Source organism: Bos javanicus, chromosome 11 (assembly GCF_032452875.1).
Source record: "Bos javanicus breed banteng chromosome 11, ARS-OSU_banteng_1.0, whole genome shotgun sequence".
In the NCBI taxonomy this organism is placed as follows: domain Eukaryota; kingdom Metazoa; phylum Chordata; class Mammalia; order Artiodactyla; family Bovidae; genus Bos; species Bos javanicus.
Window position 1 is genome coordinate 46361609 of NC_083878.1, and position 18099 is coordinate 46379707.

General features: G+C 40.7%; 1 protein-coding gene across 1 annotated transcript; it reads right to left on the minus strand.

Annotated features, from left to right (window-relative positions):
• Positions 1 to 4228: 4228 nt before the first annotated feature.
• IL1A (interleukin 1 alpha) lies at positions 4229 to 16641 on the minus strand. The gene is made up of 7 exons (XM_061432566.1): positions 16548 to 16641; positions 15865 to 15919; positions 14500 to 14548; positions 12622 to 12844; positions 10932 to 11105; positions 9097 to 9218; positions 4229 to 6907 (listed from the first exon to the last, which is right to left on the minus strand). Exons 2-7 carry the CDS (start codon positions 15909 to 15911, stop codon positions 6716 to 6718), a joined length of 807 nt encoding a protein of 268 aa, XP_061288550.1. The 5' UTR covers positions 15912 to 15919; positions 16548 to 16641; the 3' UTR covers positions 4229 to 6715.
• Positions 16642 to 18099: the final 1458 nt, after the last annotated feature.

Sequence of the window (18099 nt, forward strand, 5' to 3'; positions counted from 1 at the left end):
GCTCAAAATTCTCCAAGCCAGGCTTCAGCAATACGTGAACCGTGAACTTCCAGATGTTCAAGCTGGTTTTAGAAAAGGCAGAGGAACCAGAGATCAAATTGCCAACATCCAATGGATCATCGAAAATGCAAGAGAGTTCCGGAAAAACATCTATTTCTGCTTTATTGACTATGCCAAAGCCTTTGACTGTGTGGATCACAATAAACTGTGGAAAATTCTGAAAGAGATGGGAATACCAGACCACCTGACCGGCCTCTTGAGAAACCTATATGCAGGTCAGGAAGCAACAGTTAGAAATGGACATGGAACAACAGACTGGTTCCAAGTAGGAAAAGGAGTACGTCAAGGCTGTATATTGTCACCCTGCTTATTTAACTTCTATGCAGAGTACATCATGAGAAACGCTGGGCTGAAAGAAGCACAAGCTGGGATCAAGATTGCTGGGAGAAATACCAATAACCTCAGATATGCAGATGACATCACCCTTATGGCAGAAAGTGAAGAGGAACTCAAAAGCCTCTTGATGAAAGTGAAAGTGGAGAGTGAAAAAGTTGGCTTAAAGCTCAACATTCAGAAAACTAAGATCATGGCATCTGGTCCCATCACTTCCTGGGAAATGGATGGGGAAACAGTGGAAACAGTGTCAGACTTTATTTTTCTGGGCTCCAAAATCACTGCAGATGGTGACTGCAGCCATGAAATTAAAAGACGCTTACTCCTTGGAAGGAAAGTTATGACCAACCTAGATAGCATATTCAAAAGCAGAGACATTACTTTGCCAACAAAGGTCCATCTAGTCAAGGCTATGGTTTTTCCAGTAGTCATGTATGGATGTGAGAGTTGGACTGTGAAGAAAGCTGAGCGCCGAAGAATTGATGCTTTTGAACTGTGGTGTTGGAGAAGACTCTTGAGAGTCCCTTGGACTGCAAGGAGATCCAACCAGTCCATTCTAAAGGAGATCAGTCCTGGGTGTTCATTGGAAGGAATGATGCTAAAGCTGAAACTCCAGTACTTTGGCCACCTCATGTGAAGAGTTGACTCACTGGAAAAGTCTGATGCTGGGAGGGATTGGGGGCAGGAGGAGAAGGGGATGACAGAGGATGAGATGCTGGATGGCATCACTGACTCGATGCACATGAGTTTGGGTGAACTCTGGGAGTTGATGATGGACAGGGAGGCCTGGGGTGCTGCAATTCATAGGGTCGCAAAGAGTTGGACACAACTGAGCAACTGAACTGAACTAAGCATCTCTGGTGGGTGTGGGATTTGATTCTAAACGTGACTTTGCCCTTCCTACAGTCTTGCTGGGGCTTCTTTGTGCTTGGACATGGGGTATTTCCTCAAAGTCGCTCCAGCGCCCTGCAGCCGCTGCTCCAGTGCTGCGCAGCTGCCACTCCAGTGTAGCAATGTGTGCATGGGACCTTTTGAAGGAGGTCGCCATTATCTTCATTACCTCCATCACAGTTTGGCCCCAGGTGGATGAAAGGAAGGGAACACAGCCCCACCAATCAACAGAAAATTGGATTAGAGATTTACTGAGCATCCCTCCCCATCAGGACAAAACCCAGTTTCCCCCTCAGTAAGTCTCCACCATCAGCAAGCTTCCATAAGCCTTATATCCTTCCCCATCAGAGGGAAGACAGACTGAAAACCACAGTCACAGAAAACTAACCAATCTAATCACATGGACCATATCCTTGTCTAACTCAATGAAACTATAAGCCATGCTGTGTAGGGCCACCCAAGATGGTCGGCTCATGGTGGAGAGCTCTGACAAAATGTGGTTCACTGGAGAAGGGAATGGCAAATCACTTCAGTATTCTTGCCTTGAGAACGCCATGAACTGTATGAAAAGGCAAAAAGATAGGACACTGAAAGATAAACTCCCCAGGTTGGTAGGTGCCCAATATGCTACTGGAGATCAGTGAAGAAACAACCCCAGAAAGAATGAAGAGATGGAGCCAAAGCAACAACAACACCCAGCTGTGGATGTGACTGGTGATGGAAGTAAAGTCCGATGCTATAAAGAGCAATATTGCATAGGAACCTGGAATGTTAGGTCCATGAATCAAGGCAAATTGGAAGTGGTCAAACAGGAGATGGCAAGAGTGAATGTTGACATTTTAGGAATCAGCGAACTAAAATGGACTAGACTGTGTGACTGTAACTCAGATGCCCATTACATCTACTACTGTGTGCAAGAATCTCTTAGAAGAAATGGAGTAGCCATCATAGTCAACAAAAGGGTCTGAAATGCAGTACTTGGATGCAATCTCAAAAACAACAGAATGATCTCTGTTTGTTTCCAAGGCAAACCATTCAATATCACAGTAATCCAAGTCTATTCCCTGACCAGTAATGCTGAAGAACCTGAAATTGAATGCTTCTATGAAGACCTATAAGACCTTCTAGAACTAACACACAAAAAAGATGTCCTTTTCATTGTAGGGGACTGGCATGCAAAAGTAGGAAGTCAAGAGATACCTGGAGTAAAGGCAAATTTGGCCTTGGAGTACAGAATGAAGCAGGGAAAGGCTAATAGAGTTTTGCTAAGAGAATGCACTGGTCATAGCAAACACCCTCTTCCAACAACACAAGAAAAGACTCTACTCATGACATCATCAGATGGTCAGTACTGAAATCAGATTTATTATACTCTTGCAGCCAAAGATGGAGAAGTTCTATACAGTCAGCAAAAACAAGACTGGGAGCTGACTGTGGCTCAGATCATGAACTCCTTATTGCCAAATTCAGATTTAAATTGAAGAAAGTAGGGAAAACCACCAGATCATTCAGGTATGACCTAAATCAAATCCCTTATGATTAAACAGTGGAAATGAGAAATAGATTTAAGGGATTAGATCTGATAGACAGAGTGCCTGAAGAACTATGGACAGAAGTTCATGACACTGTACAGGAGGCAGTGAGTGATTAAGACCATCCGCAAGAAAAAGAAATGTAAAAAGGCAAAACGGTTGTCTGAGGAGCCTTACAAATAGCTGAGAAAAGAAGAGAAGCCAAAAGCAAAGGAGAAAAGGAAAGATATACCCATTTGAGTGCAGAGTTCCAAAGAATAGCAAGGAGAGATAAGAAAGCCTTCCTCAGTGATCAATGCAAAGAAATAGAGGAAAACAATAGAATGGGAAAGACTAGAGATCTCTTCAAGAAAATTAGAGATACCAAGGGAACATTTCATGCAAAGATGGGCACAATAAAGGACAGAAATGGTATGGACCTAACAGAAGCAGAAGATATTAAGAAGAGGTGGCAAGAATACACAAAAGAACCATACAAAAAGATAATCAGGATGGTGTGATCACTTACCTAGAGCCAGACATCCTGTAATGAGAAGTCAAGTGGGCCTTAGGAAGCATCATTACAAACAAAGCTAGTGAAGGTGATGAAATTCCAGTTGAGCTCTTTCAAATACTAAAAGATGATGCTGTGAAAGTGCTGCAATCAATATGTCAGTAAATTTGGAAAACTCAGCAGTGGCCACAGGACTAGAAAAGGTCAGTTTTCATTCCAATCCCAAAGAAAGGCAGTGCCAAAGAATGCTCAAACTACTGCACAATTGCACTCATCTCACATGCTAGCAAAGTAGTGCTCAAAATTCTCCACGCCAGGCTTCAACAGTATGTAAACTGTGAACTTCCAGATGTTCAAGCTGGATTTAGAAAAGGCAGAGGAACCAGAGATCAAATTGCCAACATCTCTTGGATCATCGAAAAAGCAAGAGTGTTCCAGAAAAACATCTATTTCTGCTTTATTGACTATGCCAAAACCTTTGACTGTGTGGATCACAACAAACTGTGGAAAATTCTTAAAGAGATGGGAATACCAGACTACCTGACCTGTCTCCTGAGAAATCTGTATGCAGGTCAGGAAGCAACAGTTAGAACTGGACATGGAACAGACTGTTCCAAATCAGGAAAGGAGTATGTCAAGCCTGTATATTGTCACCCTGCTTATTTAACTTGTATGCAGAGTACATCATGAGAAATGCTGGGCTGGATGAAGCACAAGCTGGAATCAAGATTGCTGGGAGAAATATCAATAACCTCAGATATGCAGATGACACCACCCTTATGGCAGAAAGTGAAGAACTAAAGAGCCTCTTGATGAAAGAGGAGAATGAAAAAGTTGGCTTAAAGCTCAACACTCAGAAGACTAAGATCATTGCATCTGGTCCCATCACTGCATGGCAAATAGATGGGGAAACAATGGAAACAGTGAGAGACTTTATTTTTGGAGCTCCAAAATCACTGCAGATGGTGACTGCAGCCATGAAATTAAAAGACGCTTGCTCCTTGGAAGAAAAGTTATGACCAACCTAGATAGCATATTCAAAAGCAGAGACATTACTTTGCCAACAAAGGTCCATCTAGTCAAGGCTATGGTTTTTCCAGTAGTCATGTATGGATGTGAGAGTTGGACTGTGAAGAAAGCTGAGCGCCGAAGAATTGATGCTTTTGAACTGTGGTGTTGGAGAAGACTCTTGAGAGTCCCTTGGACTGCAAGGAGATCCAACTAGTCCACCCTAAAGGAAATCAGTCCTGAATATTCACTGGAAGGACTGATGTTGAAGCAGAAACTCCAACACTTTGGCCACCTGATGCGAAGAGGTGACTCATTTGAAAAGACCCTGATGCTGAGAAAGATTGAAGGCAGGAGGAGAAGGGGATGATAGAGGATGAGATGGTTGGATGGCATCACCAACTCAATGGACATGAGTTTAAGTAAACTCCGGGAGTTAGTGATGGACGGGGAAGCCTGGTGTGCTGCAGTCATGGGGTCGCAAAGAGTCGGACATGACTGAGTGACTGAACTGAACTGAACTGAACTGAGCTCACCCACTCTGCAATAGCGGGAAACTGCGAATCATCTTGAACTACTCCTTCCCCATTAATTCCCACATCTAATTCCAAGATCTCTTGATTTCAACTTTTTCCAACTCAACATACTTTGTATTCATGCTTTCCAAAAGGATTCATTAGTCTTTAATGTGGTTCTGAATGTGTGAATTTGTATAAACACATGAACACACATGCTGCGTTTAATACAAGTTTTAAATGAACCAGGGAATATTATCATTCCTAATGCCATTTATGCATACTGATAAGCTAAAAAAGAGGAGAGAAAAAGCATAAAATCTGGGTTTAGTTTTGTAAAGTAATACTAATTATAGTTATTTTTATGAATTCTTATCATCTGTTCCTAATTATACCATGAAGTAAACTAATGGTTAAAATGTGCCAGATTTATTTTTTTAAGCTTTATTCAATTATGATTGATAATAATGTGTCAGTTCTCATTGTTGATGGTAATGTAACACTACGATTGGATCATAACTTTTAGAACCTAGAAGGAACATTGCTTATGTTCCAGAAACGAAAGTTTAGATAACGCTTGTTTCATGGTTGCTAAAGTTAAGTTCATCCCATTTTAGCTAGTAGGATTTGATAACAGATGAAACTGAGTAACACAAAAATGCCAAATCAAGTTTAAAGGCAGAGGAGTGAAAGATTTTGGCCAACTACCATCTCAGACAAACAAGGCAATTAATATAAATTTATTATCATAATCACAGGGCTCCCAGGTACTGGAATACAGAAGTTCATGACAATGGAAAAGGCACTTTGAACCAAAGTGTGTTAGTACCTCGGACTTACTCAGCCTAGAAAACACTGTCTACTATTATTGAAGATACCTGGTCATACTCAGAGATTGCAAGGAATTGCCATAAATATAATAATATGTTATAAATAATAATAATATCTTAGAAATAATGCTTATAAATATATATGCATATAAATAATAACTTAAAATAACATTTCATGCTTTGCATTTTTCTTGAGGCTCAGCTTCAAGAAAAATTTTACTTAAATGAACTCATTGGCATAAAATACTGTTGAGGTAGGAGGGCTATAGTCATCATTACCTTGATTTTGAAGATGGTCAAACTGAGACCCCGGAGAAGGCAATGGCACCCCACTCCAGTACTCTTGCCTGGAAAATCCCATGGACAGAGGAGCCTGGTAGGCTGCAGTCCATGGGGTCGCTAAGAGTCGGACATGACTGAGCGACTTCACTTTCACTTTTCACTTTCATGCATTGGAGAAGGAAATGACAACCCACTCCAGTGTTCTTGCCTGGAGAATCCCAGGGACTGCGGAGCCTGGTGGGCTGCCGTCTATGGGGTCGCACAGAGTTGGACATGACTGAAGTGACTTAGCAGCAGCAGCAGCAGCAGCAAACTGAGACCCCAGAAACTTATAGTATTTGATAAAGGGTCCATCAGTGGCTTAAAAGTAGAAGCTGAGCAGTTGGAATGAAATTGTGTGTCCACAGCTTATTCCAACTGCTGTCATGGGTATTAGTATTCTTATGCCTTAGTTTACTCATCTATAATATGGAAAGAACCTTTTGTAGCCACAGATAGTAGCCTCAGTCCTCCCAAGATTATTGTGCAGAATAATAATTAAATTGATTGGTAGTTTGCAAAGTATAGGGTGTTCTTTAAATAACAAGCAACATTATATGTTAGTGTTGGACTTTGTGTTCTCTCTTACAAAGAGAGTAAACATTCATTTAGAATTACAAAAGCTCAGCACATGCTCAGCGAGTGACTAACAGTGAAGGGCTCGACTCCTTCATGTACATAGTACATACGGATGGTCACCACTTTACAAGTAAGTAGAGTGCACAGTCAAGGCTATTTTTCCAATATCTGAAAGTCAGTGATCGAGGGCGGCCCACTTGCCATGTGCACCAATTTTTCTTGCTTTGTGGCAATAAACAACTTTGGATGGGCAACTGATTTGAAGTAGTCCATAGAGCCATGCTTTTCCCAGAAGAAGAGGAGGTTGGTCTCATCTTTGATGATTTTGGGTGTCTCAGGCATCTCCTAGGATACAGAGAACAAAGATCTGTTAGAGAACAAGAAGATGCTAAAAAAAGAAGTGACCTCAATCCTTTGGCATTTGGCCTTCGTGAGAAACACAGCACTTTAGGACTATGACTACGTAACATGATGATACAAGTTCTTCATTTGTTCATTCCAAAAGCGTTCATTACATGCCTATTAGATGTATGGCCCCATCTATTCATAATAATTAATTTCCTTAGTTAAGTGGAGAGAAATCCAATTTCATCATGCAGATTGCCAAGTACACTAGTGTCTCGTTGTATCCTGGCAGGTAGGGTGAAACATTGCCTCTAACACGGGCATAAAGCATTATCAAATTAGTGCTCAAATCTGAGCACTAATAACTCTAAGCCCTGAAAACCTTTTGACCTCTAAATGTCCAAAGCATACTTTGGGAAAATAATTTAGAATTCAGACATGTTTATCTCTGTATTTAAGTCAACAATTGAAAGTAAAAAAAAAAAAAAAACCCACCTCAACACACACAACTTCCCAGGCATATCAGCAGTCCTTTGATATGCAATCCTTTGAAAGGCAATCCTTTCAAGACAATTTTTTGACAGTTGTAATCTCTTTAGATCATACTCCTCTTGTGAGTATGAGAAAAGTCTAAAAGTGCTTTCATGGAAAAACAAAATTAAAATTCTAACTTGAGATGCTTCTTTGTTCTTTTAATCTAAAAGAACTAAACATCCTTTTGAGGTTTCCCTGGGGTTTTCAATGTCAACAAGGATTTTGTTTTCCAAACCTATTTTTCTCCTGTTTTTTCCCCCCTATCTCAGTAAATGGAATCTCCCCTCTTCCTTCTGTTGGTTCAATTTCCAAAATATAACCAGATTCTGTCTCCTTCTTTTCACTTGTCTCACAATTCTCCTCACTCACCCCAACTGTTATTACAGCATCCTAATTGGACTCTATTGCCTCCTTTCTATTCTATTCTCCAAGTTAGAAAAAATATACAAAAACAGGACACTTCTCAGTTTGAATTCCTTTCCTCTACTTATCTTTCCTCTTTTGCAGAGTACCCTAGCTTCCAGATCCTTGGGTGTTCCTTCTGATCTTTAAAACTCGCCTGTAACCTCTTGAAGGTCTAGGGCTAGGCGCACTCAGACCTCTCTATTTGGAATGCTCGCCCCATCACCCCTTTGATGGTATACTCCTTTCTATTGACAGCTCTCATCTCACAGGGAGCTCTGTCTAAACAGTACGGTCCTATTTTCTCTCTCAGCACAATGTTCATTGGCTTTACATCATCTTGCCCTTTTTTTTGCTGGTCATTTGGCTCATCTACTGTCTGTGTCCCTTGGAAGATTGAGTTCTATAAGACTTTGGCTCACTACTGTCTACTGAGTTGTTTGACACTCTGCTTGAAAACCAGAAGGCTCTCAATAAACAACGTTTGTTGAATGAATTCACGATTGAAGCTACTGCCCTACTCTGTAGACATCACTTTCATCTCACTTCATCCAGGAAAGAAACACATGCACCCACATAAATCCTAGTTAGGGAGGGACTGGGTGGTGAATTATACATTTAGTGAATAAGAGTCATCTACTAGTCAGTGGAGAAACATTTGGCTGTAGTGGGCATGTGTTTATGTCTTTATGTTCGGACGGGAAGGTGGTAGTGGAGATGAGGCTGATGACACAGAAAACTGGCACCATGAAGAGAGGGAGGAGGTGGAGTCAGAAGGCCAGGGTTTGGGGCTTGGCTCACAGCTTTCTGCTTTGTACCCTTCGACAGGTGATTCATCCTCCCTAATCTCAGTGGCTTACTGAATTTCTTAGAGGCAGACTCCATTGTCCTAACGCCTACTATCACGCAGGTCAGGTAAGTGTCAGTAGAGCTCAAAGAGGGATGGAATAAATAGATGCCCAGGAATGGGAGGTGAATAAGGATCAGGCAGGGAAAAGAGCAAGAAGAAGGCAATTTCCCTTTTATGTACTTTGCCACTGCCATCTTGCTCCGTCTTGCTGTCTCACAGATCCTGCCTAGAACTGCCTCTGGGGATAGTGGGTCAGAAGTAGGATGGGAAGGTAGGTAGGCAGGTGAAACTGTGGTAGGAAGGAAAGAACTGGGTCATCCTGCTATGGGTGTCTGCCTCTTGGGATCATCTACAAATGCATGGGCTGTAAATGAAGGTAAATTGGAGACTGGGAACAACTGACCTTTAGCAAGACGGGTTCGTCTTCATTTTGAGCACTCACAAACAGTTGAGTTTTTGAGATTCTTAGAGTCACAGGAAGCTGAGAATCCTCTTCTGATACATAAGCAACCATGTCAAATTTCACTGGCAAAGAGAAAAGCCAAAAAAGAAAGTAAATCCATTGTATTTGTATAAAATCAAGTGTTCATGAAGATGCTGTGTGTGTGTGTGTGTGTGTGTGTGTAGTTATGTCCCCAACTATGATGTAAGTACCTGAAGCTCAGAAATGGAATTTATATTGATACATCTTTGTATCCCTCACAATGTCTGCCATATTCACTAGGCAAGTAAATACCTAATGACTTTAGAATTTTCTATGTTGAACGAATGTTTGTGGGTGGAGTATTATTGAATCTCTTATAATTATGTTAATGGGATAAGACCCTGGAATTTGTGAAGTCATGAGTAAAATGGGGAGATTTAGGGAAGCTGATCCATTCATATGTTGCTAAGAATAGTGAAAAGCAGTTCAGCTTTCCTTAGAGAGCAATGCTTAATAAGAGCTGTAAAATTATTTATGCCTAGAAATCCAGCATTTGGAATATGCTCCAAAGAAATATCCTCATAGGAAAAGAAATAATTTATACAAAGACATGTGCAACTGAATTATTTAGAGGAAACCCTGGGCACCTGCATAGCAACATGACTGAATATCCTAGTGCCATTAAAAATGGCAAATAACATATACTCTGTCCATATATGGGCAAATTATGTGAAATAATATCAAGTAGGAAAACAATTTATTTTGTAGAACACAAGATAATTTGTGAATGTCATAGAGTAGAAAGCATGTTAGCTGAAATATACCCAATCAGAAACAGCCCTGCTTGTTAGCACAGAGTAACCTCTTTTGATCTCTGGAAACCATTTTGTTTACTGATGACATGTCCTTAAGCTAAAAATATGTGCAACATGGAAGCTGGCTCGGTGTAACAAAATTTCTTGGATCCTAAATTTCATTCTTCAGAACACATGCAAATCTTCCTGTTTTTTTTTTTTTTCCTTTAAAATTATTGGGTGCTTTGCATCACAATTATGTTATCAAAGATAAGGATTCTTTCTAGTTTGGTGTTATTAGGAAGTTTGATCAGCAGGCTCCTCATTGGCTTCTGAGTAAATTTGGGTAAGTCATTATATATTTCTGAGACTCAGTTTCCTTACCTTTAAAATCTGAGGATAAGAGTGTCTCAGAGAACCAAGGGAGATAATACCTCAGAAAGCTTTTTACTGCACTTAGTGCTTTCAGAGCTAGGACACTTGTTAAAGCTTTCAGATTTGGCTGAAGTTTCTGGCCTAACCCAGAAGTTTTTTTCTTTTTAAACCAGGGGTGAAGTGTTTCATGTGCAAAGCCAGGAATCTAGAAAGGTTTATTCTTTAAAAGCAGAAAGCTTAAAAGAAATGCAGAAATAAAAAGGTGAGAAGAGGGCTTCCCTGGTGGCTCAATGGTAAAAGAATCCGCCTGTGAATGTGAGAGACAAGGGTTTGATCCCTGGTCCGGGAAGATCTCACATGTGGTGGACAACTATTTAGCCACTGCTTGAGAGCCCAGGAACCACAACTACTGAGCCCTTGTGCTACGACTGCTGAAGGCTGAGTCCCCCATAACCCCATGCTCTCCAATAAGAGAAGCTACCATAATGAGAAGCCAGAGCACTGCAGCTAGAGAGCAGGCCCTGCTCCCCACAACTAGAGAAAAGCTCTTGCAGCAATGAAGACCCAGCACAGCCAAAATTAAATAAATTAAAAAAATCATTTTTTTTTTTTAAAGATGGGGAGATGACAGAATTGTCCATTTACCTGCCTCCTCCAGATTATTTAATGTAGTAGCCGTCAGGTATGGACCTGACATATCTCGAATTATACTTTGATTGAGGGCGTCGTTCAGGATGCATTCCTGGTGGATGACTCTCATAAAGTTGTATTTCACGTTACTCTGGAAGCTGTAATGTGCTGATCTGGGCTTGATGATTTCTAAAACCATTATCACAAGCTTAGATTAATGTCCAAGTACAAACACAGATGATGTATCTTCTCTAATACAAGCATACAAAGTAGTTATTGAAGGCACCTGAAGAATATCCCCAGGGAGGTGAGGAAATTGACACAGAAGTGAAATCACCCTATCAGCGGAATTGATTTCAGGATTACCCCTGTGGTTGCTGCTGCTGCTGCTGCTAAGTTGCTTCAGTCGTGTCCGACTCTGTGCGACCCCAGAGATGGAAGCCCACCAGGCTCCCCTGTGGTTACTTATCTCTAAAAACTTTGATTCTTCAGGCAATGGTGGTTTTTTTTTTTAAGAGATCACATGTACAACTTTTTTGGTTGTTTGAAGGTTTGGAAGTAACTGGGAAGACTCCTTGTATTCTTCAACTACATTTTCGAATGAATGCACCCTGAGAAAAGAATCCACTAAAAATTTTATATGTCACTGAGGTGCCAGTATAAATGTCTGCCATCTTTTTGCTTTAAAAAAGTTTTTTTTTTTTTTCTATCTACCACCTTTCTGAACGGTGGTATGTTTCAAAGCTTTACAAATCTTCATGGCTCTGAATAATTTTACTTCCAGGAATCTTTTATCACTGAGGAAATATATGATGACAGAAATCAAGATTTATTACAGAAAAGACTGTAAGGAAAGTAATGTAGTGCTAGCAGTGGTAAACTCTGTGGGGTAGTGTAAGTAATTTTATTTTTTTTCTTGTATTTTCTAGGTGAACACGTGTGATCAACTGTTACTTTAAAAATATTAGATTTATAATTCACGAAGAGGCTTGTACAGAAGAGGCATGGGAGAAAACTCATGACATCTATAGTCAGGTAGAAGTGATATGATTTGATGCTCTACCCTTACACACTGTGAGATTTTGGGCAGGTCACTATCTCACTGAGCTTAGTTTCCTCACATATAAAATGAGAATGCAGGGTTGTCTGAAGGTTAGAGATAATGCAATCATTAATAAGTTAGTAGTGTTTGTAGTATTAGCAAAAGTAATAATAACAATAATAGCGAACATTTATTAGGTATTTTCTATGTGCCAGGCATTATTTTCGTTCAGAAGCTAGCAAGTGTTGACTCATTTAATCTTCACAACAAGTAGGGGCTTGGATTAACTCCATTTACAGTAGAGGAGACCGAAGAACAGAAAGGTTAAGTAACTTGCCCAAGACATAACTAGTATGTGGGACAGCATAACTTGTAAGTGGTCACTCACTAACGGTATATAATTACTTTCTGCCAACAGGCTAGAAGTCACATGACTTAATCATATGGCCACCAAGTAAGCCTGTGAGCACATATGCTAAGCTCAAGTACCTACTGCTCTCTGCCCTTTGCAGAAGGACAAAAATTAATTTTATTTCTTATAATTATCAAATGGGTGGTTGCCCTCTTGTTACTCTTATTTTAGGTTTTATTTTCCCCTGTACTCTGCTGTCTGCATTTTCTTGAAAACAGAAAACAAGGATATTATTGTGTTTGACCCCTTACCTTCTTCTGTGTTATTGGCAATGGCTTCCAGGTCATCATCGGTGATGAACTGATTTAAACTCAACCGTCTCTTCTTCAGAATCTTCCCACTGGCTGCCACCATCACCACATTCTCCTTGAAGCTAAGCCTGGATGTCTTAGAGGTTTCCGAGGTATCCAGGGACATAAACTTATTCATCTGGTCCTCACGAAGTGGCTCATAGCTTGCATCATAGAAGGACTTCTGCGATGAAGGAAAATAGAAACTAAGAGGCTAGTGAACAAGACTCCTTTACAGTAGGAGTTTTATTCAACAGTCTCAGAGAGAAGAGTGGCCATTTTGGCCTTGGCGACCCACGTTTCATTGGACTTTCTCTCCCCCCACTCTCCTTCCCCCTTTCCTCTGTATCCCTCCCCTTTCCCCTTTTCCTCCCACCTCTCCTTTTAGGATTTCCCTCAAAGGATGTGATCTTGGCAAGGTTTTTTGTTATCCCTCTTCAGACTCAAAAATGAGACCTTGTTATACTTAGTGAAGTAAGTCAGAGAAAGACAAATACTGTATGATATCACTTACATGTAGAATCTAAAAAATAATACATGGCTTCCCTGGTGGCTCAGTGGTAAAGAATCCCCCTAACAAGGCTCACTTCCACAGGAAGCTCTGTGGAGCAATTAAGCCCCTATGCCACAACTGTTGAGCCTGTGCTCTAGTGCCCGGGAACCACAACTACTGAGCTCACACGCCGCGGCTACTGAAGCCCATGCGCCCTAGGGCCCACGCTCTGCAGCAGAAGCAGCCACCCCATGGAGAAGCCCGAGCACTGCAACAAAGAGTTGCCACTGCTTGCTGCAACTAGAAAAAAGCCCGCGCAGCAGTGACCCAGAACAATCAAACATAAATAAATAAAATTATTTAAAAAATAACTTGAAAATACAATGAACCCATATACAGATCAGCAATAAACTCACAGACATAGAAAACAAACTTAATGGTTACTAAAGGGGAGAGGGAAGGTGAGGAGGGATGAATTAGGGGTATGAGATTAGTAAATTCAAACTACTATGCATAAAATAGATAAGCAACAAAGATTTACTACATAACACGGGAAATTATATTCAGTATCTTGTAATAACCTATATTAGAAAATCATCAGAAAAAAATGTATCACTGTACTCTACTCCTGCAGCTAACACAGTATTGTAAATCAACTACACTTCGGTAAAAAAAAAAAAAGATGTTGTGATGAGACAGGTCTTCAAGTGATGCTAGTGAGTAACTTAGCCTTCCTGTTAGTTCTTCCCAGAAGGCTAAACGTCTACTTGACAAGGCTCAAATATTTTAGGAATACTCCTTTAGATACAGATACAGCTTTTAGAGTCACTATCAAAGACACACAAAGCAGGACCTATACTGTTTTGTGGTCTCTTAGCGAAATAACACAGAATCTGAATGACTGCAGATTTTTTACTTTCAGTTGGCCTGCTTCCTCCACCTCAGCTTCATGGACTATTAGATCTAGAAAGCGGTCTCTAATCTCTGGAGCTGATGTTAGAGAGGATATCCACAACGTATCATTTAAGACCCCTGGGGAAGTAGCCCAAGGGGGCTGGCCCGGGAGGGCATAAGCAACTTTCTGATGGAAGGCTGACCCAGGAGATTTCATTCTTGGAGTTTCAGGTTCATTCTGCTCTGTTCTGGGAAAATCCACTGAGATGAAGGGTGCCATCAGCTGTTAGTCTAGAGAAGGAGCTGGCCTCACTTATCATGAAGAAATGAATCTCTCTGGACTTCTAGTGAAGGCAAAACAAATGCATCTAAGATTCAAGCTGTTGCTGTTCTAGTAGAGAAAATACTGTGTACGGATAGCAATCTTCTAAGAATTACAGTCATTTGCTTACCTGATTGAGAGAGAGGTGGTCAATTTCAGAAGTATAGTCTTCATTTTCACTGTTAAACAAGATGATGAGAATTTAATTCTGTTTGTTGTATCACTACATTCACTGGGCAACATATTTTAATAACCAAACTAGCCTTGGGTAACACACATGCATAGCCATTATTGTCATCTTTGAAAATTAAGGACTTCTATGCATTCACATCCATACAGTAATTTGTACCTGATAATCTGAAATTAGTAATCATCAGGCCAGGCCTTGAACTTTACTTGTATTCTATCAATAAAAATGAGGCTTGGCCAATTTACTATATAGCACAGGTACTGTAACCTATAATGGAATATAATCTGAAATACATATATACATATATAACTGAATCACTTTGCTGTACACCTGAAACTAACACAACTTTGTAAGCTAGCTATACTTCAATTAAAAATTTTTTTAAATTAGCTCCCCCTTCACCAAAATAAACAAATAAATGAGGCTTGGCTAACGGATTGAAGAGTGGTAATTGAATTTCAGGGAAAAAATTTAAACTTAAGAGAGAAATCCTTTTGAAGCACTTCATCTAAATTTGAATCAAATAGGTTATTTGTTACACTTTGCTTTCATGTATTCACTAAAACAGATTTAATCATTTATACTTTGCAAAACATGCAGGCAATATTTCCACTGTCTACTTTGTGTTAGTGTGTAGGTAATGTGGAACACTGCATCTGTTTAAGGTGTTCTACAAGTTAAACTTTTTATTTATTATCTTTCTTTCGCGTCTGAATGAGACTGACTGCGTAGGTTTCACATGCTCAAATTGCTGTGAAGCCATTTCCCATTCCAGATTGAGATCAAGAAGTTTTCCTAAGAAAGGTTTCTCTTTCTGACAATCTATTACTGTAGCAGGGCATGTGAATTTGACTGAAGCTGGGTCTAAGTAGATGTTGAGAATTGCTAGGAGTCAGGAGACCTTAAAAGTAATCTTTCTAAAATGGTCATCTCCCTGTCAACAATTTCACCTTGGTTTACCTACTAGATGCTTAATTTCCCTGAGTCTTCTCTGAATCTGCCCTGACTTCAGAGATAGAACACATCTCTACAGCCTCTGCTGGTCTTGCCCCATTGATAGTTACTGTAATCCTAGCTGAATTCTTTCTTTCTTTTTAAAAAATATTTATTTTATTTACTTGGCTCAGCCAGGTCTTAATTGCAGCATGTGGGATCTAGTTCCCTGACCAGGGATGGAACCCTGGGTCCCCTGCATTGGGAGCACACAGTCTTACCCACTGGACTCCCTGGCAAATCCCTCCTAGCTGGATTCTAATGTGCCTTGCTTCCCTCATTAAGTCACAAGAGACAGAATCTCTTTTCTACCTGTAACAGTTCTTCAGGTCTTCAAAGAGGTCAGGGACTTTGGCCATCTTCACTTCTGCAACAGAAAACACCAGTAGCTGTCAGTCTGGCCATTGTGTGAATAAGACACCTGCAAGGGGAACCACCTCCCTTCTAAGACACTTAATGAATGACTGAGCTCACACCCAGCATTCTTCTTTTCACTCCCTTTGAATGATCTGCATATGTATTTGCCTCCTCTGCTAGACTGTAAACTTCTGTTAGAATCTCGGTATCTCTTAGGCATCCAACCCAAAGCATTGCATTTGGTAGGCATTTGATGAAAATTTGAATAAGTAAAAAATCAAAACTGAAAAACCTCAACAAGCATGAAATATTTAATTTATACAGTTGCAAGAGAGAGAAAGAGTTAGAAATTCCCAGTTTTCTCTGAATAGTTTTTGATAGCAGAGAGTACCCCCAAAGGAAGGGTTGGCTGTAATCTCACGCTCTCATAGGAAACCAGTTCCTCTGTTGCTCAATTTCCCACCAGCAGAGAATCATTTTCTGAAATCTGACTATGATTCTAATTCACCCGCCAAACCAGAGTGGGACGGCAAAGGAAGGAAGAGGCTTCAACTTCAGAGAGGGCAATTTGAGAGATCACAGCCAAGGAGGAAAAGCAAAAAATACTATAAGAGCCAAACATGTGATAAGGACGATACCTTTGCTGAACCGAGCTAGCAACAATGAGATGACTGGCTCCCTCGTCTTCGCGTGGAGGCTTGAACTGAGTCAGGCTACTTCGCCTTTTGTCTGCTCCGGAGTGGGCGTGGCCACGATTGCGATTGCGTCACTGGGAATTTACAAGAATTCTGTTTTGTATGTCAGTTCATTCAACCTATACCGGTCCAAATAATGACAAATTATATACTTGAATATAGTGTTTCCAGGAAAAATTCCTAGAGATTCCAGGAGTTTCTGACTTGATTCATTTATTTATTGCTTTTGCTGTTAACAGTTTTAAACGTGTGGTCTTAGAAAAGGGGGAAAGAGCAAGAAATTTAAATTTCTAAAAGTATTTGATGGGGGAGGGAGGGAAAAGTCCTCAAAGCAGAATTGTAGATGGTTAGAGTTGGAGGGGTGCTTAGAAGCTTGTGTTTCGGCTTAATTCGTTTATTGCACCCCGGGGCTGAGTATGACTTGACAGCCCCTGGCAGCTAAGGAGTGGGTCTTGAGGGAAGCCTATCCATCTTTTCTGAAGAGGGACGTTTGCTTGAGTAGCCATAAATCACTCTGAGTGTGGGAAGACAAGCTCCCAGTTAGGGCAGGGTAGAAGACGGAAAATCGACAGTCAACCACTGAAGTCAATCCTTTTACTCCTCTGAATACTGTCAGTCTGTTTCAGACAGAAGTGACAGAGCTTTATGAGAAAACTCTATGCCCTGGCTCATGTTACAGCAAAGTTACCTTCTACCAGAGCCCAAGGAGAAGTCTAGTCTTCTCTAGGTTAAACCCAAGGTATATTAGGATAGCTGGAGACTCAGGGAGTAGCTGGATTCAAGGGAGATTGGGTGAACTTCCCTGGTGGTCCAGTGGTTAAGACTCCACACTTCCACAGCAGGGGGCATGGCTTTGATCCCTGGTTGGGGAACTAAGATCATGCATGCCATATCGCATGGCCAAAAAAAAAAAAAAAGATTGGGAGAAAGGAAGGAGGAACTCTTATACATGAAACTGATTCAGTGTTGCCTGGCTGTTATCATCAAAGACTTTTTAAGTATCCCGAAGATGGCCCAGTTCAGGTGGCAGAACACCAGACTCAGCAGATAAATGTTTCTGTTTTCCTGGTTGGAGTTTAAGCCACATAATTTTAAATAAAAGAAATGGATGGAGGAATTAAAAAAAAAGGTAAAGAGAGAAAGGCAAGGCACCAAAGTGCAACATGTTATTGAAAAGCAAAAAAGCTTAGAACCAGAAGTCAAGTGTGAGTAAGGTATGCTGTTTGGTTTTGTTACTTGTAAATGATGAGGCTGATTTTGTGATCATTAAGGTCTGTCCTAGGTGCAAAGTCTCTGGTTCTGATTCTGTAGCCCAGTTCAGTTCCTCCTGGTCATAGACCTGGTGTTATAATAGTTATGAACAAGAGCCACAGAAATAAATGGTATCCTGGATGCTGTCCTGTGCTTAGTCGCTCGGTTGTGCCTGACTCTTTGTGACCCCATGGAATGTAGCCCACCAGGCTCCTCTGTCCCTGAGGATTCTCCAGGCAAAAAT